The sequence below is a fragment of the Sinocyclocheilus anshuiensis genome, unplaced genomic scaffold (assembly GCF_001515605.1).
Source record: "Sinocyclocheilus anshuiensis isolate Anshui unplaced genomic scaffold, SAMN03320099.WGS_v1.1 scaffold1639, whole genome shotgun sequence".
In the NCBI taxonomy this organism is placed as follows: Eukaryota; Metazoa; Chordata; class Actinopteri; order Cypriniformes; family Cyprinidae; genus Sinocyclocheilus; species Sinocyclocheilus anshuiensis.
This window is the reverse complement of record NW_015548336.1, coordinates 666,460-689,635: the sequence shown is the minus strand read 5'-3', so window position 1 is coordinate 689,635 and position 23,176 is coordinate 666,460. Positions and strand designations below refer to the sequence as shown.

Here is a 23,176-nt window from a genome sequence, read left to right as displayed (position 1 = left end):
TGGAATTCAAAACACAAATTAAGATATATTTTTTAAAGAAACCTAAGTCTTACGGCTTTGGAACAACATGAGGGAGAATAAATGATAATGCTAAAGCTTACAGAAATATTTGTTTGATCAAGATTTGAACTTAAAGGGATAGTTCACTCAAAAATTTATATTCTGTAATTTACTCACCTGTCAAGTCGTTCCAAACCTGTATAACCTTCTTTCTTCAGGAGAACACAAATGAAAGTATATTTCTGTTACAAATGTTTTTGACTACACAATGAAAACCAAAGGAGATAAATTTAACATTGGACCCCACTGACTTTCATTGCATGGGCCAAAAAACACTAAGACATTTCTCAAAATATCTTTTGCCGTTCCATGGAAGAAAAAGGCTTTTAGGTTTGGATTAACTTAAGTCAGTAAATGATAACAGAATTTGTTTTTTTGGGTGACCTATCCCTTTAAGACTACAAACATACAGTACACAGATACTGTACATATGTTACATGCATTTTGTTGCTGTTGCCCATAAACTAACAACTGTTAGCTCTGTCATATCAGAAGCTGACCTAAGAGTCAGCTAACCATAGAAGAACACAGGTTAAGATTATGCCTTTAGCGCCCCTTGTGGCAATGATGACAAAGTAACACTTACTTGCGACTTTTTTCAGAATGCAACAGCGCATGAAATAGGGCTTGCATTGCAGGAACTGTTTGTAAGAATTTGGGCCTAAACATAACTCTAAAAACTGACTGATTATGAAGGATTTTGATCTAGAAACATGTCCTATTACGCTAAATAATGTTAAGCATCATGAATAGAAATTTGATGTTTAATATGCTAAGTGTGTGAGAAGGGCTACACAATACACGTGCACTGTGTGTAAGATGGGTGAGTGTGAGTCGGAGAGTGTGTAAGACAGAAGCTGTGGGCCGAGATGGATGGAGATGAGAGCGCGGGCTACTGGGACAGCTGACGCACAATGACGGGAAATTGGACCGCTTCTATGATGAAGAGCAGGTGGAGGCAGGTGTGGGAGAGGGAGACGCTGATGTTTACGGATGAGGGGATCATTATAGAGGAGGTCCCACGTGCTCTACTCTGATGTGGCCTTATGTAGCACTGACACAGCAGCTCTGCGGGAGACTGAGAGCTTGTGCCAAAACCACAAATAATGGTGAGAAGCTGAGAGAAAACCTGTAAAAAAGAGCAACAGAGAACTCTTAAAGTCTGATCACGGTGAAGATTCATGTCATGAGAAAGTTTCTGAGGTTTTTGCTTTTGTTTTTTGTCTTTATGTATTGAGTAATTCAAAATACAACCAGCAGTTTATACAAATAATGACTTGAATACTTATTTTTTTATAATGAACAATCAATTTCTAAAAAAAGCTATTTTGATATTTTCTGAAGGGCTTAAAGTGAAAAATTGTCTGGATGGAGATTGTAGATTAAATTTTTGAAATGAGTATACATATAAAGTTTGTCATAATCTTTTGAATAAGCACTGATAAAATAGTAAATCTTATTCAAGTATTAAACAATAATTATCATTAATATCTGCAAAGGTCAGTACGTTTTTAAAAATACATTTTCATATTTTTATAAAAATGTACATTCTGCTCAGGTATGATGAAGTAACCCTGAGAAAACTTGACATTCATGACTAAAAAATTCATAACACCTGTAAAAAATATATTTTTTTAAATATAAAATTGTAATAAAAAGATATAATATATACATATTACAAGAGTTAAAGTTTTATGTCAACAACTCCATGTGCACCTTAGAGGCATTATTCCCTAAAATAATGATGAAAATGCAGAGAAAATAGCTGAAATGGCAAGAAACAGCAATAAGACATAGTTTGCAAAAGTTAACGTTTACTCTGCCCAGATCAAATTATTCATTGGCAGCTAGCCATATGCAGTAGGTGGACAAACCACAAAATCACCTACAAACTTACATCCAGAATAGTTTAACATTTTATAGGTTTTAGATGTTGACTTTCAGCAGGCTGAAGAGACGTACACAACATTTGTTATTTTGTACGGGGCTTCTGCAGCATGTATGACCTGAATCAGTGTAGAAAGCTGGATGAGTCAAGAGGGCGTGTGAACGAACAGTGTCTGAATATTAATGCACAGTCCTGGACTGAGATCCATGTGTACGCGTGCATTTTAAAGCAAGACACACTCTTGCCCTTCACACTTTAATGCCACTGTTTGTAAATACTCCTCCATCTGCCATTGTTTGGGCAAACTCAAATTAACCTGGAATAAGAGGATGCATTTTAACAAAGAAGAAAACACACCCATCAGCTTTTATAAAGCTCATAACCAGCATCCAAATATTCCTATAATGCATAATTCACACATCCAGGGCCAGCGACCAGACATAAAGAGTCAAACTCCTATTCACCTATTCTCTTACAGTAGCCGCAAGCCACGAGTCCTAAGACTTCTCAATCAATACTCAGCCGCTGATCCATGCGACAGCATAAACTTTCAACTTACCACATCGGCACCTCATAACAGACATTAATCCCACGGCCCTGAAATCAATACGCCATCATTTCTCTTTTGTGTATTCAGCACCCTAAACAATCTGGCAATAACAAACACAAGCAAACACGGGCTGTATTAATGTCCCCATCCTTTAAAACAGTCTAATGAAGCTTAGTCTCATAAATGACTCTGTCTAGGAGCGTAAGCAACGTTAAATATACATTACTCTGGTCCCTGGAAGTGTGCGGTCAGGGGCACACTGAGCACACATTTGGTGTGGCTACACAAACAACTGGCTATGAATAAATAAATGCAGAGCAGTGCCTGTCCGGACAAAAAGGAAGACTCTGCCTCACGCCTCGGGCTAATTTATGCCAGCCTAGCGGCCACAAACAAATAAAAGAAAGACGATGAGGTGAGGGGGTTCAGCTCATCAGATAGGTCAGAAAATGGAAATGCAATATTGATCTTTAAAGCACGATGCGTGCGTGCCAGGGTCGACATTTAGGTAACAGTGCAATTTCAAAGCACGCCACGAAGCTTTGAAATGAAAGCAAGTCTGTAAAGTGCGCTTCTTGTGGAGCACCTGAATAACTGATCACAGTTTAACAAGTTTTCAGCATCACGGACAGCTCCTGACACGCCGGTGCTCTATGCCAAATTTAGTGGGTCTGACAGGCGGTGTGTATAAGACAGATCGTGAAGAGAAAAAGAGAGCATCCATCTCTCCTTCTATATGAGCATGCTTGTTTATTTTAATGAGCATGTATGTGAAGTGGGACAGGGAGATGTATACTGGAATACATGGTCCTCAATGGAGAAGCCATACCTTGCCATCAATCATGGGGAGAAGGCTCGGGAGGGAAGGTGGAAGACAGAAACGGGGAGAGAGATAAACAGAGAGAAAGACATGGGGATGGAGGCGGTTGCAGGTTTGCTGCCAGTCTCTTGATTAATCTAGACAATATTCTGTCTTATGAGTCATTTCATTCCCTAACATAGCAGAGCTCTCCTCTTCCACAATAAAGAGGTCTCGGCAAAGGCTATTGACCACTTTGTAAAGATCTGCCAGCCTGGAAGACAAATGAAGTGTGGCCTCACATTCAGTTGTATTAATATAATAATGATATCCGGGTCTGCGTCCCTGGCCGCCACACCTCAGCCCCGTAATGTAGGACTAGATGAAGAAGGAGAGCTGAGGAATTACATTCGATTAGCACTAAACAAGAGAATGAGACGTGGCGTGATTAAATCAATCAAGTGTGGGACCGGGACAGTCACAGAGGGAGTGTGTGTGTGTGTGTGAGAGAGAGAGAGAGAGAGAGAGAGAGAGAGAGATAATACGCCCTTAACACCTCAAATCTCCAAACAGTCATTCCCTCTCCCAGACAGTCTATTCTGCGTGAGTGAGAACTTTTCAGAAGGGCCAACGAGGAGCAAAGCATTGTGGGTATATTGGCGATAATACGTCCCCTCAGCAGATCTCTGCCCTTATGCAGAGCGAGAAGAGCAGAGCTGCGCAATACCACCGAGACATGCCTGGAAGAATGAGGCACTATCTGAGGGAAAAGTGTTTTAGAGGGAAGGAGTGCCAAGATTCCTCATAGGCTTCTTTTCTCATTACCTCCTCTCCTCCCCTGTCTTATTACTGAGACTTTTCTCAATAAAGAAGATCTGGACTGGATAAAAAGACTGCAGTCTCTTTGCTCCCTGTACGCTTCCCTCTTCTTTCGCTCTCTCTCTGTGATCACATTCCCTGAAAATGTAGTTTTGTGTCATCGTTTGAGGCTTGACTGTGCTTGGATTGGGTTATGTGCGTTTTTAGTGGCCATGCAACTTTGTGAATCTGCACTCTGGGATGAAAGTGTTGCATAGACAGAATTCTGACAAAAACAAAAAACAAAAGGTCTGGTCCACATTAGCATCTAAATCTGGCTTAGGTGCCAGAATAGAGGCCCACTCACATGTAAAATGATCACCATGAGTTTGTTTCATATTTACACTTATGCTCAAATGTTTGGGGTTGGTAAGATTTTTAAAAATGTTTTTGCAATAATTACCTATATGCTCACCAAGGATGCATTTATTTGATCAAAAACAGTAATATTGTGAAACATTGTCAAAATTTAAAACAACTTTTCTATTTGAATATACTTTATCAGTCTGGCGAGTAAACAAAAAAATGTACTAGCCAATGGAGATTCAATTGCCAAGGTGTTCGTAGAGGGCTGAAGATGCTGCCGAATCACTAATGTTCTTCCAATTAAGAGCATTTTGTACCACAGTAACCGAAATCGTTTAAATTTAGGGTTTGAAATTTTCGGCTAGTGATTTGACCCATATTGTTTGTGCTTGCTTTTTAATTAAAAATGTAATACTAATCCAGTTTATTGAATCAAATTGCTTTCTGATCAGTGAAATGTTTTTAGTTTGAAAAAAAGTTGTGCAACTGTTGTGTTTCATGATTGATGGTTGCTGTCACTTCTGAGTCCATCCCTAGTATATGTCCTAAAAGCATGAATATCTATCTTCTGTGCTCTTTTAAAGGCTTCATCTGCATGCGATTCCTCCCTAGACCTCTCCCTGTGCTGGGCTGTAGTTTCGAGGTTAGCTTTGATCAGTCGGTGAGCTCAGGCTCCAGCGGGCTGAGGGGTTACGTTTAATCTCCCTGCCTGTCTCCATTACAGCTGAATTACACTTGAAGGTGTGCTGCTTAGCTCCAAACGAAGAGGGGAAGAAGAAAATATATAATGGCTTCAGAAAAATAACAATAGGTAACTGAGTTCCTAACAGGTGTCCAAGTCTCTGGCAGTCTTACCTGTAAAAGCCAGTAGCACCTGCGGTGGAAGGTGGGGATGATGGAGGAGTGGACGTAACAGCCGTACAGACACTGGGGAAAGAAGCACACACAGAAACACATGGTTAGTAGAGAACACATTGGCTAAGTTGAACAAAAACAAGTTTATGGTAGGGTGTATGAGGGTCTGTCTCTCTGACAGTGTTAGACTTGAATAGAAAATGCCTTACTTTAACAGACTCTTCAACAGGTCTACTCTAAATACAACAACAACAATAAAAACCTAGAAAATACCTATTTATATATTTATAATTTATACAAAAGTGTCAGAAATGAACAGCAACATTGCTGGCATTAGCGACACATACAGATTAAGGAACGACACTCGCCCATGTGGCCAGGGAACGGACAGCACACTTAGAGGTCTGCCAGGGCTGGAATGAGTCATGTGATTTTGAGAAGACATCTGTGATGCTGTGCTGTTGCTGGGTGCCGGCTTTCCACCCAAACATATTGTTTGCAAGCACTCAAGCCAAAGAGCTTGGCTCTTTCTGGAATAAATCAAATATCCATTTCTATGGTTACGGCTCCTCTACAATGCACACAGGGAATATTTATTTATCTGCGGAGAATTGGAAAACAAAGCAGTCTTGGTGCATTCACACACACACACACACACTTGCATGGATGTATGCACACACATGCTTGCAGATACACACACACACCATGCACTATGAAATAATGGATTTTTTTGAAGTTCTAAGGGAGGTTAAGGGCACCGTTATACTGCAATGACAAGCTAATGTGGAATATGATTAGGAATGTGTTCATTGTTGGCTGTGCGAGACTAAACCAACGTTAAAATCACAAAGTGTGCAAATGAAAACTACTGTATAGTTCAATTCAAGGTACAGGTATTTCTGTAGCACTCTTCACAATACCGTTTCAAAAGAGCTCTACAATAGATCAGAGCCTTGACAGTTCCTAACATGGTATACAGTAGATAGGAGGAGGATAAAGCCTTAAGAGAAAACAAATCTCTGCAGGAGAAACTCACTCTCATCTGGTCAGTAAGACTGTTCCTACAAAACCATTTTTTACATAGTATCACTGCTTTTGATTAAGCGTAACAAAAAAACACAGTTTGCAACTATACTCAAGATTTTAACATCAATATACTACATTCTATGGGTCCATACTAACCAATAATATGGATGTCTATTACCCAGTGTATACTGTTCCCCTTCAGGAACTCGAGCTGCATCGAAAACTTTGGGAACGCCCCTGGCGAGTCCCCATACTGAAGCATGTGTGAAATCAGTCCAATAGAGAAGCGAGACGTCACGAGCAGGGTGACGTGAGCAACCAGGAAGCATAAAGGCGCATCCAGCAAACGTACATGTTAGCTTCTGCTCTTCAGTGAGCGCGTCTGTGTATGCAAAAAGCACTCAGTCAGTCAGGAATTACTCTGTATAGAAAGCGAGTTCAAAATGCCTAAGTGTAAAAGAAAATCTGTGGCGAACGGATGGCGTTTCAAGTCGTCCCTGCTCACGCTATCTCACGGGTGGGGATACACACGATTTGTGCGTCGTCTATTTGGGAGAGGAGCATGCACGCAAGCAGAGTGTCGTGACCCGTACCCTGCAGAACGATCAGGGGGTGGGTCGGTCGGGTTCCACTGAACAGAAAACGGATCTGCGGACCATTATTATGTCCAAGAGGACCTCGGCCAAGCGGTCCTGACAATTCCACTGTCAGGACCCTGAGGGCAGCCCACCCTGGGGAGGAGGGGTACACACCTCAGTATATGGTGCCCGATCCTCCTCAGTGCCCTCAGGGAGCTTCACTGATACCCCTGCCACCCCCAGTGCTTCAGGGCTCAGTGGGCTCCCACGAGCAAATTTCCCAGCTGTCGCCCGGCGATGGTACGGCACGGGAAAGCTCGCCCCCTCAGACGAGGGCGCTAGAGCAGTCAGGTCGGTCATTCCCTGCTGGTCAACCACTTCAGTGGCTCCTCTAGTGACACCAGAGGCCAGTCTCGAGAGACTGGTTCCCTTAGTAGACTTTCTGACAGCGTGGAAGCTTCTGCCAAATGTCTCACAATGGGTCCTGCACACTGTAGAGAGAGGTTACAGAATTCAGTTCGGTTCTCGTCCACCTCGCTTCAGTGGGGTTATTCCTACATTAGTGGGCCCTGAGCAGGCTCTGGTATTGGAACAAGAAGTAGGAACTCTCTTGAGGAAGGAGGCCATAGAACGTGTTGTCGTGTTGAACTGGTTTGTTGAACTGGTTTGTCACGATAGATCTCAAGGACGCATACTTCCATGTATCCATCCTTCCTCAACACAAGAAGTTCCTGAGGTTTGCTTTCGGGGGCGAAGCATACCAGTATCGGGTTTTTCCGTTTGGCCTGTCTTTCACGAAATGTATGGATGCTGCCCTGGCTCTGTTGCGACTCCAGGGCATCCGCATACTCAATTACATCGACAATTGGTTGATATTAGCTCAGTCAGAGCAGATGGCGACTCGGCATCGAGATGTCGTCCTCGCCTATATGAAAGAGCTGGGGTTACAGCTAAATGTCAAGAAAAGTGTGCTTTCTCCGCTACAGAGAACCACTTATCTGGGCGTGGTGTGGGATTCGACAACGATACAGGCATAGTTGTCTCCTGCTCGTATCAAAGTGATTCTCACAGCCGTGAGGGGAGTGAGGGAAGGCCAGTCACTCACTGTCAAACAGTTTCAGAGACTGTTGGGTCTGATGGCAGCTGCGTCTAACGTGATACCTTTTGGCCTGCTGTACATGAGACCCTTGCAGTGGTGGCTCAGAACAAAGGGGTTTTCCCCGAGGGGGAAACTGCTTCGCACGATCAAGGTCACGTAGCAATGCTTATGTGCCTTAGACATGTGGAAGAAACCTTGGTTCCTGTCTCAAGGCCTGTTGCTGGGGGTTCCTTGTCGTTGTGTAACGCTAACGACGGACGCCTCCCTCACGGGCTAGGGAGCGGTCATGAGTGGCAAATGATAAATAAATTCCTCTTGACTCCTACATCAACCAGGAGGGGGGTCTGCGCTCGCGCCCCCTTTATAGGCTGGTGCACCAGATCCTCCTGTGGGCTCAGGGAAAGTTCCTCTCACTAAGAGCAGTCTACATCCCTGGGCATCTCAGTCAGGGAGCAGACATCCAGTCGAGACAGGGGCTGAGGCCTGGGGAATGGAGGCTCCACCCAGAAGTGGGGGACCTCCTTTGGAGGGAGTTCGGCCAGGTGGAAGTGGATCTATTCACGTTACAGGACACGACACACTGTCCGCTCTGGTTCTCTCTCACGCATCCAGCCCTTCTGTGAGCCCCAGCAATCTTCATCCCCGCCCGGAGTTATGGAAGTTGTGGGGACACAGCTCATAGCATCCGGTCTCTCAACTGAGGTTGTTGAGACCATACTCCAGTCCAGAGCTCCTGCCACGAGGAAACTGTATGCCTTGAAGTGGAAGCTTTTCACTTCTTGGTGCGGACAGCGACTGCCCAGTTGGTAGTTCTGGAGTTTCCTCAGGAGCGTTTCTCTGCAGGATAATCCCCCTCCACTCTGAAGGTTTACGTGACGGCCATAGCTGCTTACCACGCCCTTCTGGGTGGTCAATCATTGGGGAAGCACCCGTTACTTACACGTTTCCTCCGTGGCACCCGGAGGCTGAGGCCAGTACAGCGCACCAAGGTGCCCTCGTGGGACCTGGCGGTGGTTCTGGAGGCTTTGTGCAATGCTCCTTTTGAACCCATTGAAGATGTCTCTGACAAGCTACTCACGCTGAAGACAGTCTTCCTCCTTGCTATATCCTTGCTGAAGAGGATAGGGGACCTTCAGGCACTCGCAGTGTCGTGCCTGGAGTTCGAAACATGCTCGTATGGCGCAGTGGGTATTCTCATTCCCAAAGCTTTCGACGCAGCTCGAGTTCCTGAAGGGGAACGTCTCGAGGTTACATATGTAACCATGGTTCCCCGAAGGGAACGAGACACTGCGTCTCCCTGCCATAATCCCTGCATCCCTGCAGGCGCTCGCTTCTGCAGAAGCTAACATGTGCGTTTGCCGGATGCGCCTTTATGCTTCCTGGTTGCTCACGTCACCCCGCTCATGACGTCTCCTTCTCTATTGAACTGATTTCACACATGCTTCAGTATGGGGTCTCACCAGGGGCATTCCCAAAGCGTTCGACGCAGCGTCTCGTTCCCTTCGGGGAACCATAGTTACATATGTAACCTCGAGACGTTCACAGTGTGTCAATTTTCTATATGCACAGAATTCCCAGATGACCTACGACATTTACCAAAAGGAGCAGTACACACAGAGCATACTGCGCAGAACAGTGTATCCCAAAATGCAAAGCTTCCAATTAACCTTCCATGTCTTGTGTGATGATTGATGAATGAGCTATAAACAGATTAATATCCGCCAAACTTTTAATTTAATTAATCTTTTTAATGACTTATTTGATCAGATTGCCAAGTTAAGACACATTACCATTCAAAAGTTTGGGGTCAGGAAGATTATGATCAGGACAACTGTTTTCAACATTGATAAAAATTAGAAATGAGCAACAAATCAGCATATTAGAATGATTTCTGAAGGATCATGTGACACTAAAATCTGGAGTAATGGCTGCTGAAAATTCAGCTTTGCCATAGGAATAAATTACATTTTAAAATATATCATAATATAAAACAGCTATTTTAAATTGTACTAATGTTTAATAATATTCCTGTTTTTACTGTATTTTTTGATTAAATAAATAATCATGAGTGAATTCTTTCAAAAACATCTTATCGACCCAAACTTTTGAATGGTAGTGTATATTGTGCACATATTTTCCCCCATAAAAATGGATTTAAAAAATCAATTAAAAATGCTACCATTTTTATTTTTGTGATGATAAAAGTATACAAATTGCTGAATTAAACATTCAGTGTAGTGAGGTCATGTGACAGTCATGTACTGTAGTACGTACAAATGCATTATATACTGTACAGTGCACTGCACAGTATTAATTTAGAAGTAAAACAGTATTCCATTCAGAACATTCAGCCAAAGTCTGTCTTTCTCTTTCTTTCTATCACCAGCAGCAGCATAAAACAAACAAGCGTGTGTGTTTTTGTGCTAACACAGATTCCCTCGCCGTGTTAATGCACTCAGACACTCATGAGCAAACAAACACTATAGTCAGCAGAGCATTGAGGTCCAGAGTCTCTCACCGGTTCCATCTTACTCTTCTGCTAATCTGAGAGGGGCAGACAGACAGAGGAGATATCTGCAAAGCTTTCTACCAAGGGTGGTTTCTCAGAGTAGGCAAGAGAAGCATTTCAAACGTCCATCAAACGCCACTGCTTTTCTACGCAGGGCTTCCATCCAGCTCTGGATCGAAACGTACAAGAACACATTTCTCCATCTCCATCTGACAGATAATGTCTGTATGTGGATGTCTGCTATATGTACCAGGCCGAGCACTGTGAGCGTCTGTTCCGCAGTATTGACAGGTGTGTGCGGTTCCTTACTGTACATCCCACTGTGCGGACTGGAGAGTGAATAAATTAGCCCCAGGCAGCTTCTGTTTACTCAGTTTAAGAAATAAACAAAGTGTTCAGCAGGCATAAACAAGATGCCTGGGCTGTGTCAGACTGTAGCACCTGTCAGAGCTGATACGGAAATCAATGTAAACCGTCCATTGGCTACACACATACTGTCAGAGCTTACACACATACACAATAACATAGCTTTGTTATAAAATCGAGTGTGCTGTCTGTTGCCTATATAGGCTGCTGCTTTCTAACAGTGACTGTACCTCAAATCTAAATGATCTGGAGTGATTTAGATCGGCAGGAACTTTTTGTGCCAAGCATAACAGGAAGGCTCAACTCTTGAATTGATTTTGCTGTTAGCATGATGCAAAGCTAATGATTTGATACTAGAAGCAAAAATAAATAAATAAATATTTTTGCAACTATTTTTCAAGCACATTATATTTTTTAAATCTTTATATTATATTTATTTATTTATTTTACTCTTCTTCCCACTTAAATTGCTCTTCTTCCCACTGTGTGGACTAGAGAGCAAACATATCAGACCCAGGCAGCCTCTATTTATTGGTCTTCTGTCATTAGGTTTCTGAACAGGCATATATGTAAATTATAAAATACATTCACGCACAAACAAACCAGAAACAGGTAGGCTGACCATTTCGCATCCTCCCAAAACATTTGATATAATACACACAACAGAGCAAATGAGAAAACCATAAACCTTTAACGCAGACTAGCTTATCAGTAATTCAGGACAAATATCATTCAGCTCTTTGCTGATTCTCTCTCAAGGCTGCGTGGCAATGTGACAAACTGACAATGACAGAAGCCATTATTTGCTGTCTGTGAGCTGTGACAAATGACAGCACATCAAATGGCAAGCAATTAAGGCATAATTATATTCCCACAATCATGCAGGACTTCTCTCCATTTCTCAATCTGACTTGCTCATCATTTGAAGCAACAGCAAAACTACAAAATACAAAATGTTCTCAATGCACATCTAAAACAGTCCATAGATTAGATTTTGTTGTGAAATGGGCCATTTGGGATAAAAAATAGTGGGGTCAGTCCATGTCAATTGGTCTAAAAATTGTAAAGATGGTTGCTTAATTAAGTGATCTCTATGTAGTGGTATTGCAAAACCAAGTTTATTATTTTTAAAATAAAAATGCTCAACAACTTTCACTGGACCACTTGAGATGAATTGACCATAGCGAAAAATGTGTATTAAAATCCTGATCAGAATTTCTCTCTCCAAAAGTAATAATTACTGATTTGTTTGCGAAAATACTAAGCAGAATATATGGTTCTACTGAAGGACATCTAGTTTTTTTTGCTACTAAATGCCTCAAACGAAACATTTTAAAACCTCATTATAAAACCGGAACCTTCTTAAAATGACTTTGTTTCCAGGCAGACTACATAAACAGATCGTAACTAGTGATTTCTTATAATACTTGCCATTTTTGTACGACTAGGGTCCATGTGCCCATGGGGTCAGTAAAGGTCAACAGAGGGGATGACCACTTTGGTCAGATGTTACATGGTCAGACAGTGGAGCTGTGATTAGGACACACTAATTGTGCATGTCATCATAGCAGGTTTTGCGCCAAGCCATCAATCAAGGCAGCCGGGCAGACAATGAATGCAAGGTGTCCAACCTGCCAAAAGATGTGAGACTCTCTCATTAGGCCATAATGATGTGTTAAGGCACTCTTAATCAGACCATGGCATCTTTAAGTATGGTGCCAATTTGCTGTTTTATGATGTGACGATGTGTGTGGTTGTGATACTGGATGCTCTCAATGAACCTCATCAGGGTAGATGCTGTTTAATGTGATGCGAATGAAAATGAGCCTGCGAGGAAAAGACATACAGTACAGTCTGTTCAATACATTGCACAGTATTCAATAGTGCAATCTAAGCAAGACCATACAGGTGAATAGGGTAAACATTTTAACTAAAAGAAATTGCAATACTTTCTAAAACAATGATTAATCAAAGTACATTAAGACACTTCTTTTGTAGTCTTCTGAAACGTTATGCTTAAATATGAAATTGAGCCACTATATTTCATACATTCCCAGAACTGAAATGTGAGAATTGGATAAAACCAGGTTCAAAACTTATTTTTCATTTAGTTAACATTAGAGTTGAAGTTTTTTATATTGTGGATTTTAGAAATCTCTTTATATCACCTAATACATTAGAAAATACTGGCAACATTTTGTCTGTAGTATCTTTCCTTATTAAGCAGACTCATATTCTATACCTCACAGCCTCATTTTCATTTGTGTCAAATTAAATATCGTGCCTACCCTGATTGAGGCCCATAAGCCTCTGAGGGAAACCAGACACTGCAGAGTGTTTGTCTAGTCTGGTATAGCAGCTATACCGAATCCCACGTTAACCTTGATAGAGTTTTGTCTTAGCACTCGCTACACAAGGAATAATTTATCAGACAGTGAATCCAGTTGGGAATACTCAATCATACAATTTGAGAGCGCATTGGCGACAACTTGATGAATTACCTCGTAGAGTGATATAGTGAGCCGAGACCTTGTAGATAATCAAGACAAATCTATTACCAATCACTTGAACATGTACATTTGTCATGCCTTACTCTTCTTTCAGCAATGCTAAACGGATCTGGATAACTACGTGTTTGTGCGTACATGACATGCAAACCCTCACAAGTATGTCCTGTGCCAGCAGATCTACTACAGAGTCACCATTTCATTAAGAAGATCAAGCTTTATATTATCAATCAGGCATATATAAGAAGACCTGCCTAAGGGCTGTGGATTGAGCCTGAGGCAAAGACACAAATATGTCTCCTGTCCAGCAAGTTACTCAGCCTCTTTCAGGGGAGAACAGGTCTGCTGAACCCAAATGGCTAGTTAAACCAGTAACAGGCTGTCACTACGCCAATCACATCCTACTTCCTTTCCACACTGATAACTTTTCTGCACCTGTGTGTGCAGAAAGCTCTGCACTTTCAGAAAAAAAAATCAATAGGTCAAAAGTTTACAGACATTTCCTTTAACCTTAAAACACAACACAATGCAATACATAATTTAAAGTAAAGGTAAAACACCTGTGAATATATATACATACATATATATATATCATATTAATTAATACAACATTTTCATGGATCTTTCTGTATGTAAGGCCATGTCCCAAACTGTGCCCTATGGAAAGTTATTTTATTAAATATAAAGAGTTGTATATAAATTATAAACTCTACCTGTCATGCCTATAAAACTTTTTTTTGAATGTATACTTTTACACAATGTTTTGTCAAGCTATCATTCAAATTATGTTTTGATAAATCCTGTAGTTATATAAATTATGTTACTTTGTTAAAGGGATGTGAATAAATATAAATAAAATTCTGTCATAATTTACTCATCCTTCATATAGTCGCAAAACTATAAGACTGTAAACTATAAAACAAAAAAGAAGATATCCTGAGAAATGGAAGTCAGTGATCACCAATGCTATTTGCAAAATATCTCCTTTTGTGTTTCACAGAAGATAATAAGTCATGGTGGTTTGAATGAACATGAGGGTGAGTAAATTATAAAAGTGAACAATTTAGATGTAAATTTGAGTTTGAATTTTCCGACTGAACTGAATTTAAATGAAAGAATTCTCTATTCAATTCTGAATGATGCACAGTCCTGCTAGTATCATACTAGTACGACATTAGCAGTATCATCTCTAGTAAACAGAATCATCTTATTGAGTTTAGCCACCTCTGCCGTGGCATCTCAAACTTCAGCTGTGTGAAACAAAATGAAGCTAAGGAGACCATTATCGTCACCGAACAATACCGCTCGCACAAAAAAGAATGCCTTATGGTAATTTGGTTTCTAAAAATACCTTGCACATTGTAAATAAACAAAAACAGTTTATACACAGACCCCGAAAGGGGGAATTAATTACTCGAGCTGGACAAGTAAACAAAGCCATACATCAATATCACAAACACAACAATAACAGAGGAAATATTGTACAACTAAGGCTGTCCAATATCATTGCAGAGAGAGAGAGAGTGAAAGAGAGATAAGGAGGAGGAATAGTGTGCGTACTACCCACACTCATGCCTTTGACAGTACAACAAATGTGCGTGCGTGTGTGTGTGTGCACGTCTCTCAGGCAGAAGACACAGTGTCTGTTGATGTTAATGCCAGGCCTCTGGGCTCAGGGCCAAAGGCATTAAGTGGAATCGAATTCCACAAAACTAGCTTTAATCAGCAGGTTTTTAAGGTTAGAATTACCCTCTCTCCTCCAGCCTGCCTGCCAAGGTTAAAGCCCTGCCCGAGCAGGCTGAGGTAATGGGATGGTGGGGTCGCAAAGGCCTCATGCTCCTCTGCTCCTCTACACACTAAAACCCCTGCATACTCTCACATATGACGAGCATCTGTGGAATACTGAACAACCCAGTGCTCTCGACTCATCAAGGACAACGGCGACCAACTGAAGTATGTGTATATATGCGGTGTGGTTAGTGGTTAAATGGGTAGTTTACATTAAAATTCCCAGAATTACAATTATGTGCTCATTTGCGCACCCTCATGCTTTTCCAAACCTGTTTGAATTTTTATTTTTTCTGGGGAACATGAAGGAGATATATTGCATATTTACGGTGGGGACTGGTGATGTTCAAAAAAAAAAAAAAAAGCACTATAACGTTATTCAATAAGACCCCTCCCCTTCTCTGTAACTCGCAATTCTGATTCAATTTAATGACAAATTTGACAGGCTTCCCACAAGAACCTATGACATCAAACCTGGTGCGAACAGAAAGAGAGTGTGAGATTTAAAATCAGCAGATGATGGTGATCTATTCCATTTCATTTTTTTAGGTGACTGCAAGGTTGAGGGATCTAAACCCCAAAGTTGATCTATGAACTACCACCGTGTCTACGAGTAAGATACTTTACTCCAGGTTAATCCAAGGCGACTGACTACTTACCTACTTGTGTGCAAGACAGGTAGAGAGAGAGAGTGACTGTTGACTGCTGACAAGACGAACATACGCTGTCTAAAAGTGCTTTTACACATCCGAACCCCAATCAGCCCTCAGGCTGAGCAGGCTCAGAGCGTATAGAGCCATCATTACTAAGAGTCTCTCCGTGTCACAATGTAAGGGTACCGTAATAGCCCATTACGTCCTGCTGTCTGACAAAGTGACTTCGGGCCTGAAGCCTGGCCAGAGTTCTGCGGACAGAATCATGACTCACGAAGAACCCTGTGCAACAGGCAGTTTTTCCCCCCTTGTTCTTCTGCTCTGTGTCTTCCTCTATCAGGGTGAAACAAAAATAAATGGCATATTTCTCTCTGTCAGAGAGGGCTGGTGATGCATGAGCTGCTAACACAAAGAACGTGGGCCTCTGGGACTCCGCAGAACTCGGTTATTTGCATCTACGAAGGATAGTAGATGACTCTCAAACAGTGAAGCCAAATTGAGGAGAGGCTCTTACATGCTGGAGTCAAAAGGATAGAAAGTTTAAACGAGAGATTAGCTGCCTGAAGGGAGGGATTGTTGGTGTCTGTATATAACAATTACAGAAACTTTCATGAAAGCTTTGAAGCGAGTTTATCTCTTAAATATGAAGAGAAAAGGGCTTCGGCATGCCGTTCCTAGTCAAAAATATCACGGGTATTGAGAGATAATTCCCCTTCAACCCACTGAAAAAAAAACTTTGAAGTACGGGGGAATTGTCTCTCCTCATTCTCCATTCACACCCTCTCCCTGTCTGAGATCCCATTCTCTCCTCTACCTCCTCCTGATCCCTGCCCATGGCGGGCCGAACCCTACCGGCGTGCTGAATAATGAATCTATATCTCCATCAGCCGTAGCAGCCCATTATTCATGGGATTCTGGGTTTCATTACGGAAGCTAATAGAAAGGCAAAAGGACGGTCAGTCCCTCCTGTGGGGGTCAAAGGTCAGGGGTTATCTGAAAACAGCTGATGTTTTTCAGCATGCTTAAGTTTCTGGATCTATCAGCATTCGAGATCTGAGAGAGCAAGTGATTCGTAAACACTACGCAGTAATATTAGACTTCTGAATGTGAATCAGAGGCTGGTTTGCATGAATAGCATTATAAGACGTGTGCCGCTTTGTTTTATTTCCATTTGTGCTAAATATTTATGCACAAAGCTTTGCTCCCTGGGGAAACGGTTTGCATGCTTTTTGAACAGCTTCAAATGCTCACAACAAACGCTGAGCAGACAAACACAATGAGTCGACTGTGTCAAAATATGGAAAGTGGGTTAAACCGTTTAACCCACGCTACAAGAAACTTAAAGGAATAGTTCACTCGCATCCATATGACTTTCCTTAATCTTTAGAATACTAAAGGAAATGTTTTCCTGGTTGTTGTTTTCCATACAGTGAAAGTGAATGGGAATGAAAAAGAAAAACACACTAAAAGGGCCATAAAAGTACATCAAATATATTTCAAATCTATATGATATGATATAACATGCAAGTTGTTATTTGTGCCAAATACAAAGTGCCAGATTTAACTGAGAAAATTTGAATATGTCTGAATATATATGATTGGTTTCAGTGATGTTACACAAGGTGGCTTTAAAATTTGAACAAAATACAAAACACATTTTAAAGTATATTTTCAAACATAAAACAAAGCCACATAAAATAGCTCATTTTGAGTTTTTAAATAAAAGAGAACAACGACTTAAGGGTCTGCATACGGTATGTTTACAAAGCAAAGTTCATCAGATGAAATTTAAGGAAATATTTAGAAAGTTAACATATGGATTCAGAAAATAGCAACCAGGGAAATATGTGAAAGTCACATGGGTTTATAGCAACCCATATTTAAAGAAAAGGTTCAACCAAAAATGAAAATTCTGTCATCATTTACTTTCTTTCTTGAGGAACATCAAAGAAGATATTTTCTGAAATGTCTCATAGTGTTTTTCTCTGTTTCAAGTCAATGATTACCAAAACTAAGTGGTTACCAACATTCTTCAAAAGATTTTTTTTCTGTGTCCCACAGAAAACAGAAAATCATACAGGTTTGGAATGACATGAGGGTGAATACATGATGATAGAATTTTCATTTTTGGGTGGACAATCCCTTTAGGTTTTTAAAAATACAAGCCATTTCCAGGGCATGTGAAACACAAATGGAACTTTGGGGTGTGACTGTATCCACCTTTTTCTTCAACGCGGAAGTAAGCCTATGGGCAAGACTTCCGGTTCATTAGCTGCTATAGGGAAATAACGAGAAAAATAACAACATGCCGTAAACGGTAAAACTGTTAGCATTATAAACCAGTGTGTTCATAATTGAGACAATACATTCAAATAATATGGTAAGACGCACCAATTTTCAATATCAAGCAGCAAAACGAACTGTTTTGTACAGCTAAAAATAGCTGGACGTGGAAGAGACCGGAAGCCAGACCCATAGAATTTACAAATGGCCACGCCCATTTATACGGGAAGAAAAAGGTGGCTAAACCAGGGAGAATCTGTAGCTCTGCATAATTGTGTTAGCAGTGATTAGCACACAGTTATAGCTCTCCCAGCTTGATGTATATGCTCTCTTCATTTCTGCCAGCTCCTGCACGAACAGAGACTGTTAATCATAAAGAGTCTCTTCAAAAAAGAGAGAAAAGAGAGAGACAGAGTCAGTGAGACATCAGAGGAGAGCGGAGAGACTACTTGATTACCAGCGAAACAGCCAGAAAATCAGACCCTGGGATGAAGGAGGAGAAAAGGAGGGGAGAAAGAGAACGGGAGGTACAGAGAGAGGGAGAGAGAGAGAGAGAGAGAGAGCATGAATGCTAACCAGCACCCAAACACAGAGCAGAAGCTTTATCCTTCACAGGCAGAGGAACACCAATCGCAAACGCATTTTCTCAAGCTCAGGCCCTGAGAGAGATAAAAAAAGCAATTTGTATTCTATTCCTCCTCAGCGTCGCTTGCCCTGTTCCTCTGCCTGCATATTTGTAAACACGGCTTCGTCAGAGCAGCTTAATCTTCCTTGCGCAAACGCAGGCTGGAGGCGGCGGAGGGGTGATGGGATGGGGAGGTTGGGGTGGAGGGGTCAGGCGAGGTCAGTACAGGCCAAACCACATTTCCTGAGGTACGCTCCTTTATACACATACCAGAGAGGCAAACAGTGGTCTACATGCTTTCTGATATTAAATTAGTTATGTTCATGTTATAGTTATAGGCAACAAATAAAGAGCCTGGGACCATATTTTTGCTTACTTTTGATTATATAAAATTATACAAATACATAAATAAACTAAACGACTAAAAAAATGTGAATGTAAAATGTTATATTGCCAAATTACAATAAATCTAACTTAAGCATTTATTCTAACTTAGATGTTTGCTAAATTCTAGGTCATTTTTGATTCTATTAAAATTTATATAAAATGTAATTAATATGTATATTAATCTCATAATACACAAATTAATCTCATATGCACATTTTGTAATGACAAAATATGTTATATAATATAGCCTTTTTTTTTGGCTATATATCACACTTGATCTGAGCTCCAGTGGGCCAGAGAGGAGCTGCTATATTTTGGAGCATGGTGGAAAGTCAGGATCCAGATGGCATGGAACAATTTGGGACAGCTTGATATTATCACAGAGTGACAGACAGAGTGATCAGTCCACCATTAACTAGCAGCACAGATACAGGCCTTACTAACCCAAGCAACATGTCCAAATTTACTCCCAAAACACAAGCCAAATTAACACTGAAGCAGCTCAAGAACAAAAAGGTTAATGGGCCTGATCTCAATCCAATTAAGAATCATAATTATTTGAAAATTGTGGTGCACAAGCTACAGAAGACAGGTCTACAAAATATAATAATTTGGTGACAAAATTTTTAATGTTAAGAGAAATTATATATTTGATAGTGCTGTCAAAAGATTAATCGCGATTAATCGCATCCAAAATAAAAGTTTTTGTTTACATAATATATGTGTGTGCACTGTGTATATATATTATGTATATATAAATACACACACATACAGTATATATTTTGAAAATATTCCTATAAAACATAGTGGTTAGTATTCTACAGTCTGAATTTCACTTTTTATTCAGGTAAAAGAAAACCGAAGAGACTTGTCTTTTGTTGAAAACGCACACACGCGCGCGGACAGTGGAGCCTAGATACAAGGAGACAGATTCTGTGTTATGAGAAAGAGAGAGGGAGACATAGGAGAGACAAAAAAGAAAGGAGCGAGTGTAAGATAGAAGGCAAGGAGAATGAGAAGTGACACTTCATTTCTGAGGCCCATGTCTGGCTGACTTATTATGAGATGTTTTGTAAGCTGGCTTGGTGGTGCATCTGTTCTGGACCAGAGCCTGTTCTCGCTCTCAGAGACTGGTGGCTGGAACCTGTGTTTATCTGCCCTGGGCAGCAGCCCCCTCTGTCCTCCTAAATTTACTGCCCAGCTCTCTGTCTCACTCCCTTCACTATCATGGCTACCCTATTCTCATTACATACTTTCACCTGGCCATAAGCCTGCAACCTTCTCTAATATAAAATAATATAATAATCAAATGATTACTCATCATGTATAACTGGATAATGCATAACTGTCCATAGCTTTTGTAGTTTGGATGAAACAAAATGCTTTTCAGCTTTTCACTGGGTTCTCAGGGAATTCAGTCAATCAAGAATTTAAACACCCTAGAGGTTTAATGCCCTTTTCCCACTTTTCAACATCTACACTTGCCTTCAGCTATACTGAAAAAATATTCTATAGAACATCCTTGTATAAACAATAAAAATGCACCCATAACATCCGTATGTAGTCAGACATATGGACAAAAATACTGTATTTGAATATATAAAATGTAAAATATATAAAACATACAAAACATAAAATTAAATAAATAAAAATAAGAAATCATAAATAGAAGAAACCATAACTTCAACATCTAGACAGGCCTATGGACAAGAAAATGGATTTGAACATGGATTTTGAAATCTAAATAAATGAATAAATAAATGAATAATAAATACACATCATAACAAATAGAAGAAATCAGAATATCCAGATTTAGTCAGGCCTATGGACAAGACACTGGATTTGAAACATGAATTATGAAAAATATAATAAATAAAAAAAAAACAAATATATAAATAATAAATATATATTTTTCTAACCTTAAGAGCTGCTTTTATTGGATTTTCAAGGCTTTAAATGAATGTCCATTTCACAGAAGCTATAATTTGGTGTGCTGTGAACTTCATCTTGACTGTGATTTTTTTTTTTTTTGTATTCCATCGATCAGCACAGTGACAAGTGAAATTCACAGACATTCAGACATCGATAAAAGATGTAAGAAAGACAGTAGCAAAGTTGGGTGATTGAAAGAGGGCGTTGGAGAGACAGGAAGCAGAGGTACAGAGAAGAGGTGGAGTGGAGGGAGTGAGTTATGTGACATTCAGTATCTCTGGAGCTCAATCCCCTCAACAGTTTACTTTCCCCAATTACAGATATGGGCCGCCCTGCTTTATCCTTGCTCATGAGTGATATGAAACCTCCGTCCTTCAGTGCGCTTCCCGCACTCCAGATGATCTAATGTGACAGAGTGCAGGTATTAGTTATCAGAGCTTTGCTTCGTCGGAAAACGGCAGGCTTTATTTGCGACTGGTAGCACGCTAACTGTCCCGTCTCAAGGTTAGGAATGCTCGCTCAGAGAATGAATGTGGATGCTAATGCCTTTTCCACAAGCGTCATTCCTGTTTCCTCTCTCCTGAAGTGGTTCAAGACTGCTGCTTGATTTATACGCCACACGCACCATTAATCCTGCAACCATGCATGTCTCTGCTGAATAATTGATCTCGGTACTTCTGTAACTAAATCTGTCAAAACAATGACGGCCCCCCCACCAATGGCTTATGGTCTGCTAAAAGTCAAAGCAAAACAAATACTAAAATGCAAACAAAAACACTCATACCCAATGAAAAGGAAGGCTGGAGCAACTTGCACTGGAAATTAATGAGTGTGTCTGTGACTCTTCCTGACCACAAGAGGGAGTTTTACAGCTATGGACTATTCTGGCAAAATTTATGTGTGAGTGTGAAACTCCTGCAAATCAAAAGAACATGTTGGTTGTAATGACATCAAAGAAAATCTGAAAGAAATCCTGCTTCCTAAGCATTTCTCTTTTCAGACCAGATCTCAACCACTTTAGACGCAAAGATCGCCAGTGGCCCCAGATTGTTGTTTACATTCACTGTGACATTCACAGTGAATGATGTATAATGACAAAGTATAAACAGAAGGATTTAGGATGCTAGTTTTGATATTTCACTACTATTTATGCTTAAAAAACTGACAATGTGACAATAAATTCTTACTATCTGATATGAAAGCAAAATAAACATGCAAAACTAACCGGTATTATTGATATTTTAAACTGAAAAAAGGAACTTACATATTCAGTTGCTTCTGGCCTGTTTTATTTGTGATAACAGGGCTTTGCTAAACAACATTCATTGCAGTTTTTAGTTCAAAAGTGTGCAAACTTGGATAAATACTGATTGCACGTTTACATCATATTTCTTTAGACTGAATCATTATATCTATTAATTTCCCACCAAATTATGCAATTATCTGGAATGTTGAATAAAATGTCTGAACGAACTAAAAGATACCACTGAAAAAGGTGAAACACAAAACAATCGTTGTAATGCCATAGCCTCTGTACACAGCACAGATAAGTCAAGTGGCGAAAACACCTTTTTTCCAGTCAAAAATAACCACAAAACTTTCCATTTTTTCAAATTCATATTATTATTATTATATTAATGTCTAAATTCACTTGTAATACATAAAATTATTAATTAATTTTTTTTAAATGTATTTAAATCTTCTTTTTAAACAGTAAGTAGTATAGACTTATGATATTTATTGGTTATTAGCTAAAACATTGGTGAGTATTGGCCAGAACAAAAGGTCAAGTTAAAGTATATTGCATCTAAATAAGAGAGAATATAGCTAGAGATACTGAAACAAAGTTTCTTTATCAACACGGCTAGCAAAACATTCTCAGTATCCATCCTCTCTAAGCTGGCCTGATGTTGGCAGTCATAGGCCTCCAGAGGCTGTAAATAATGTCCCATGCGCTGTATGGAGCAATACACACACATCACCCACAGCCATCCTGTGCCAATTTACTGATTTTGTGTCTCAGCCGCCGCCTGGAAGGCATCTGTATGCGTGGCCATTCCAGCCCATTTACATGCAGTGCCCTCTGGACAGAGATGAGCTTCTGCCT

The 23,176-nt window shown here is 40.4% G+C and overlaps 1 protein-coding gene across 1 annotated transcript in view; it reads right to left on the bottom strand.

The window, feature by feature from the left end:
• The window catches only part of LOC107656552 (calmodulin-binding transcription activator 1-like), a 380,613-nt gene that overhangs the window by 71,709 nt on the left and 285,728 nt on the right, over window positions 1-23,176 (bottom strand). The window contains exon 6 of the mRNA XM_016444448.1: window positions 5,303-5,388. Coding sequence (XP_016299934.1) covers window positions 5,303-5,388 — 86 coding nt within the window. The remainder of the gene's footprint in view (window positions 1-5,302; window positions 5,389-23,176) is intronic.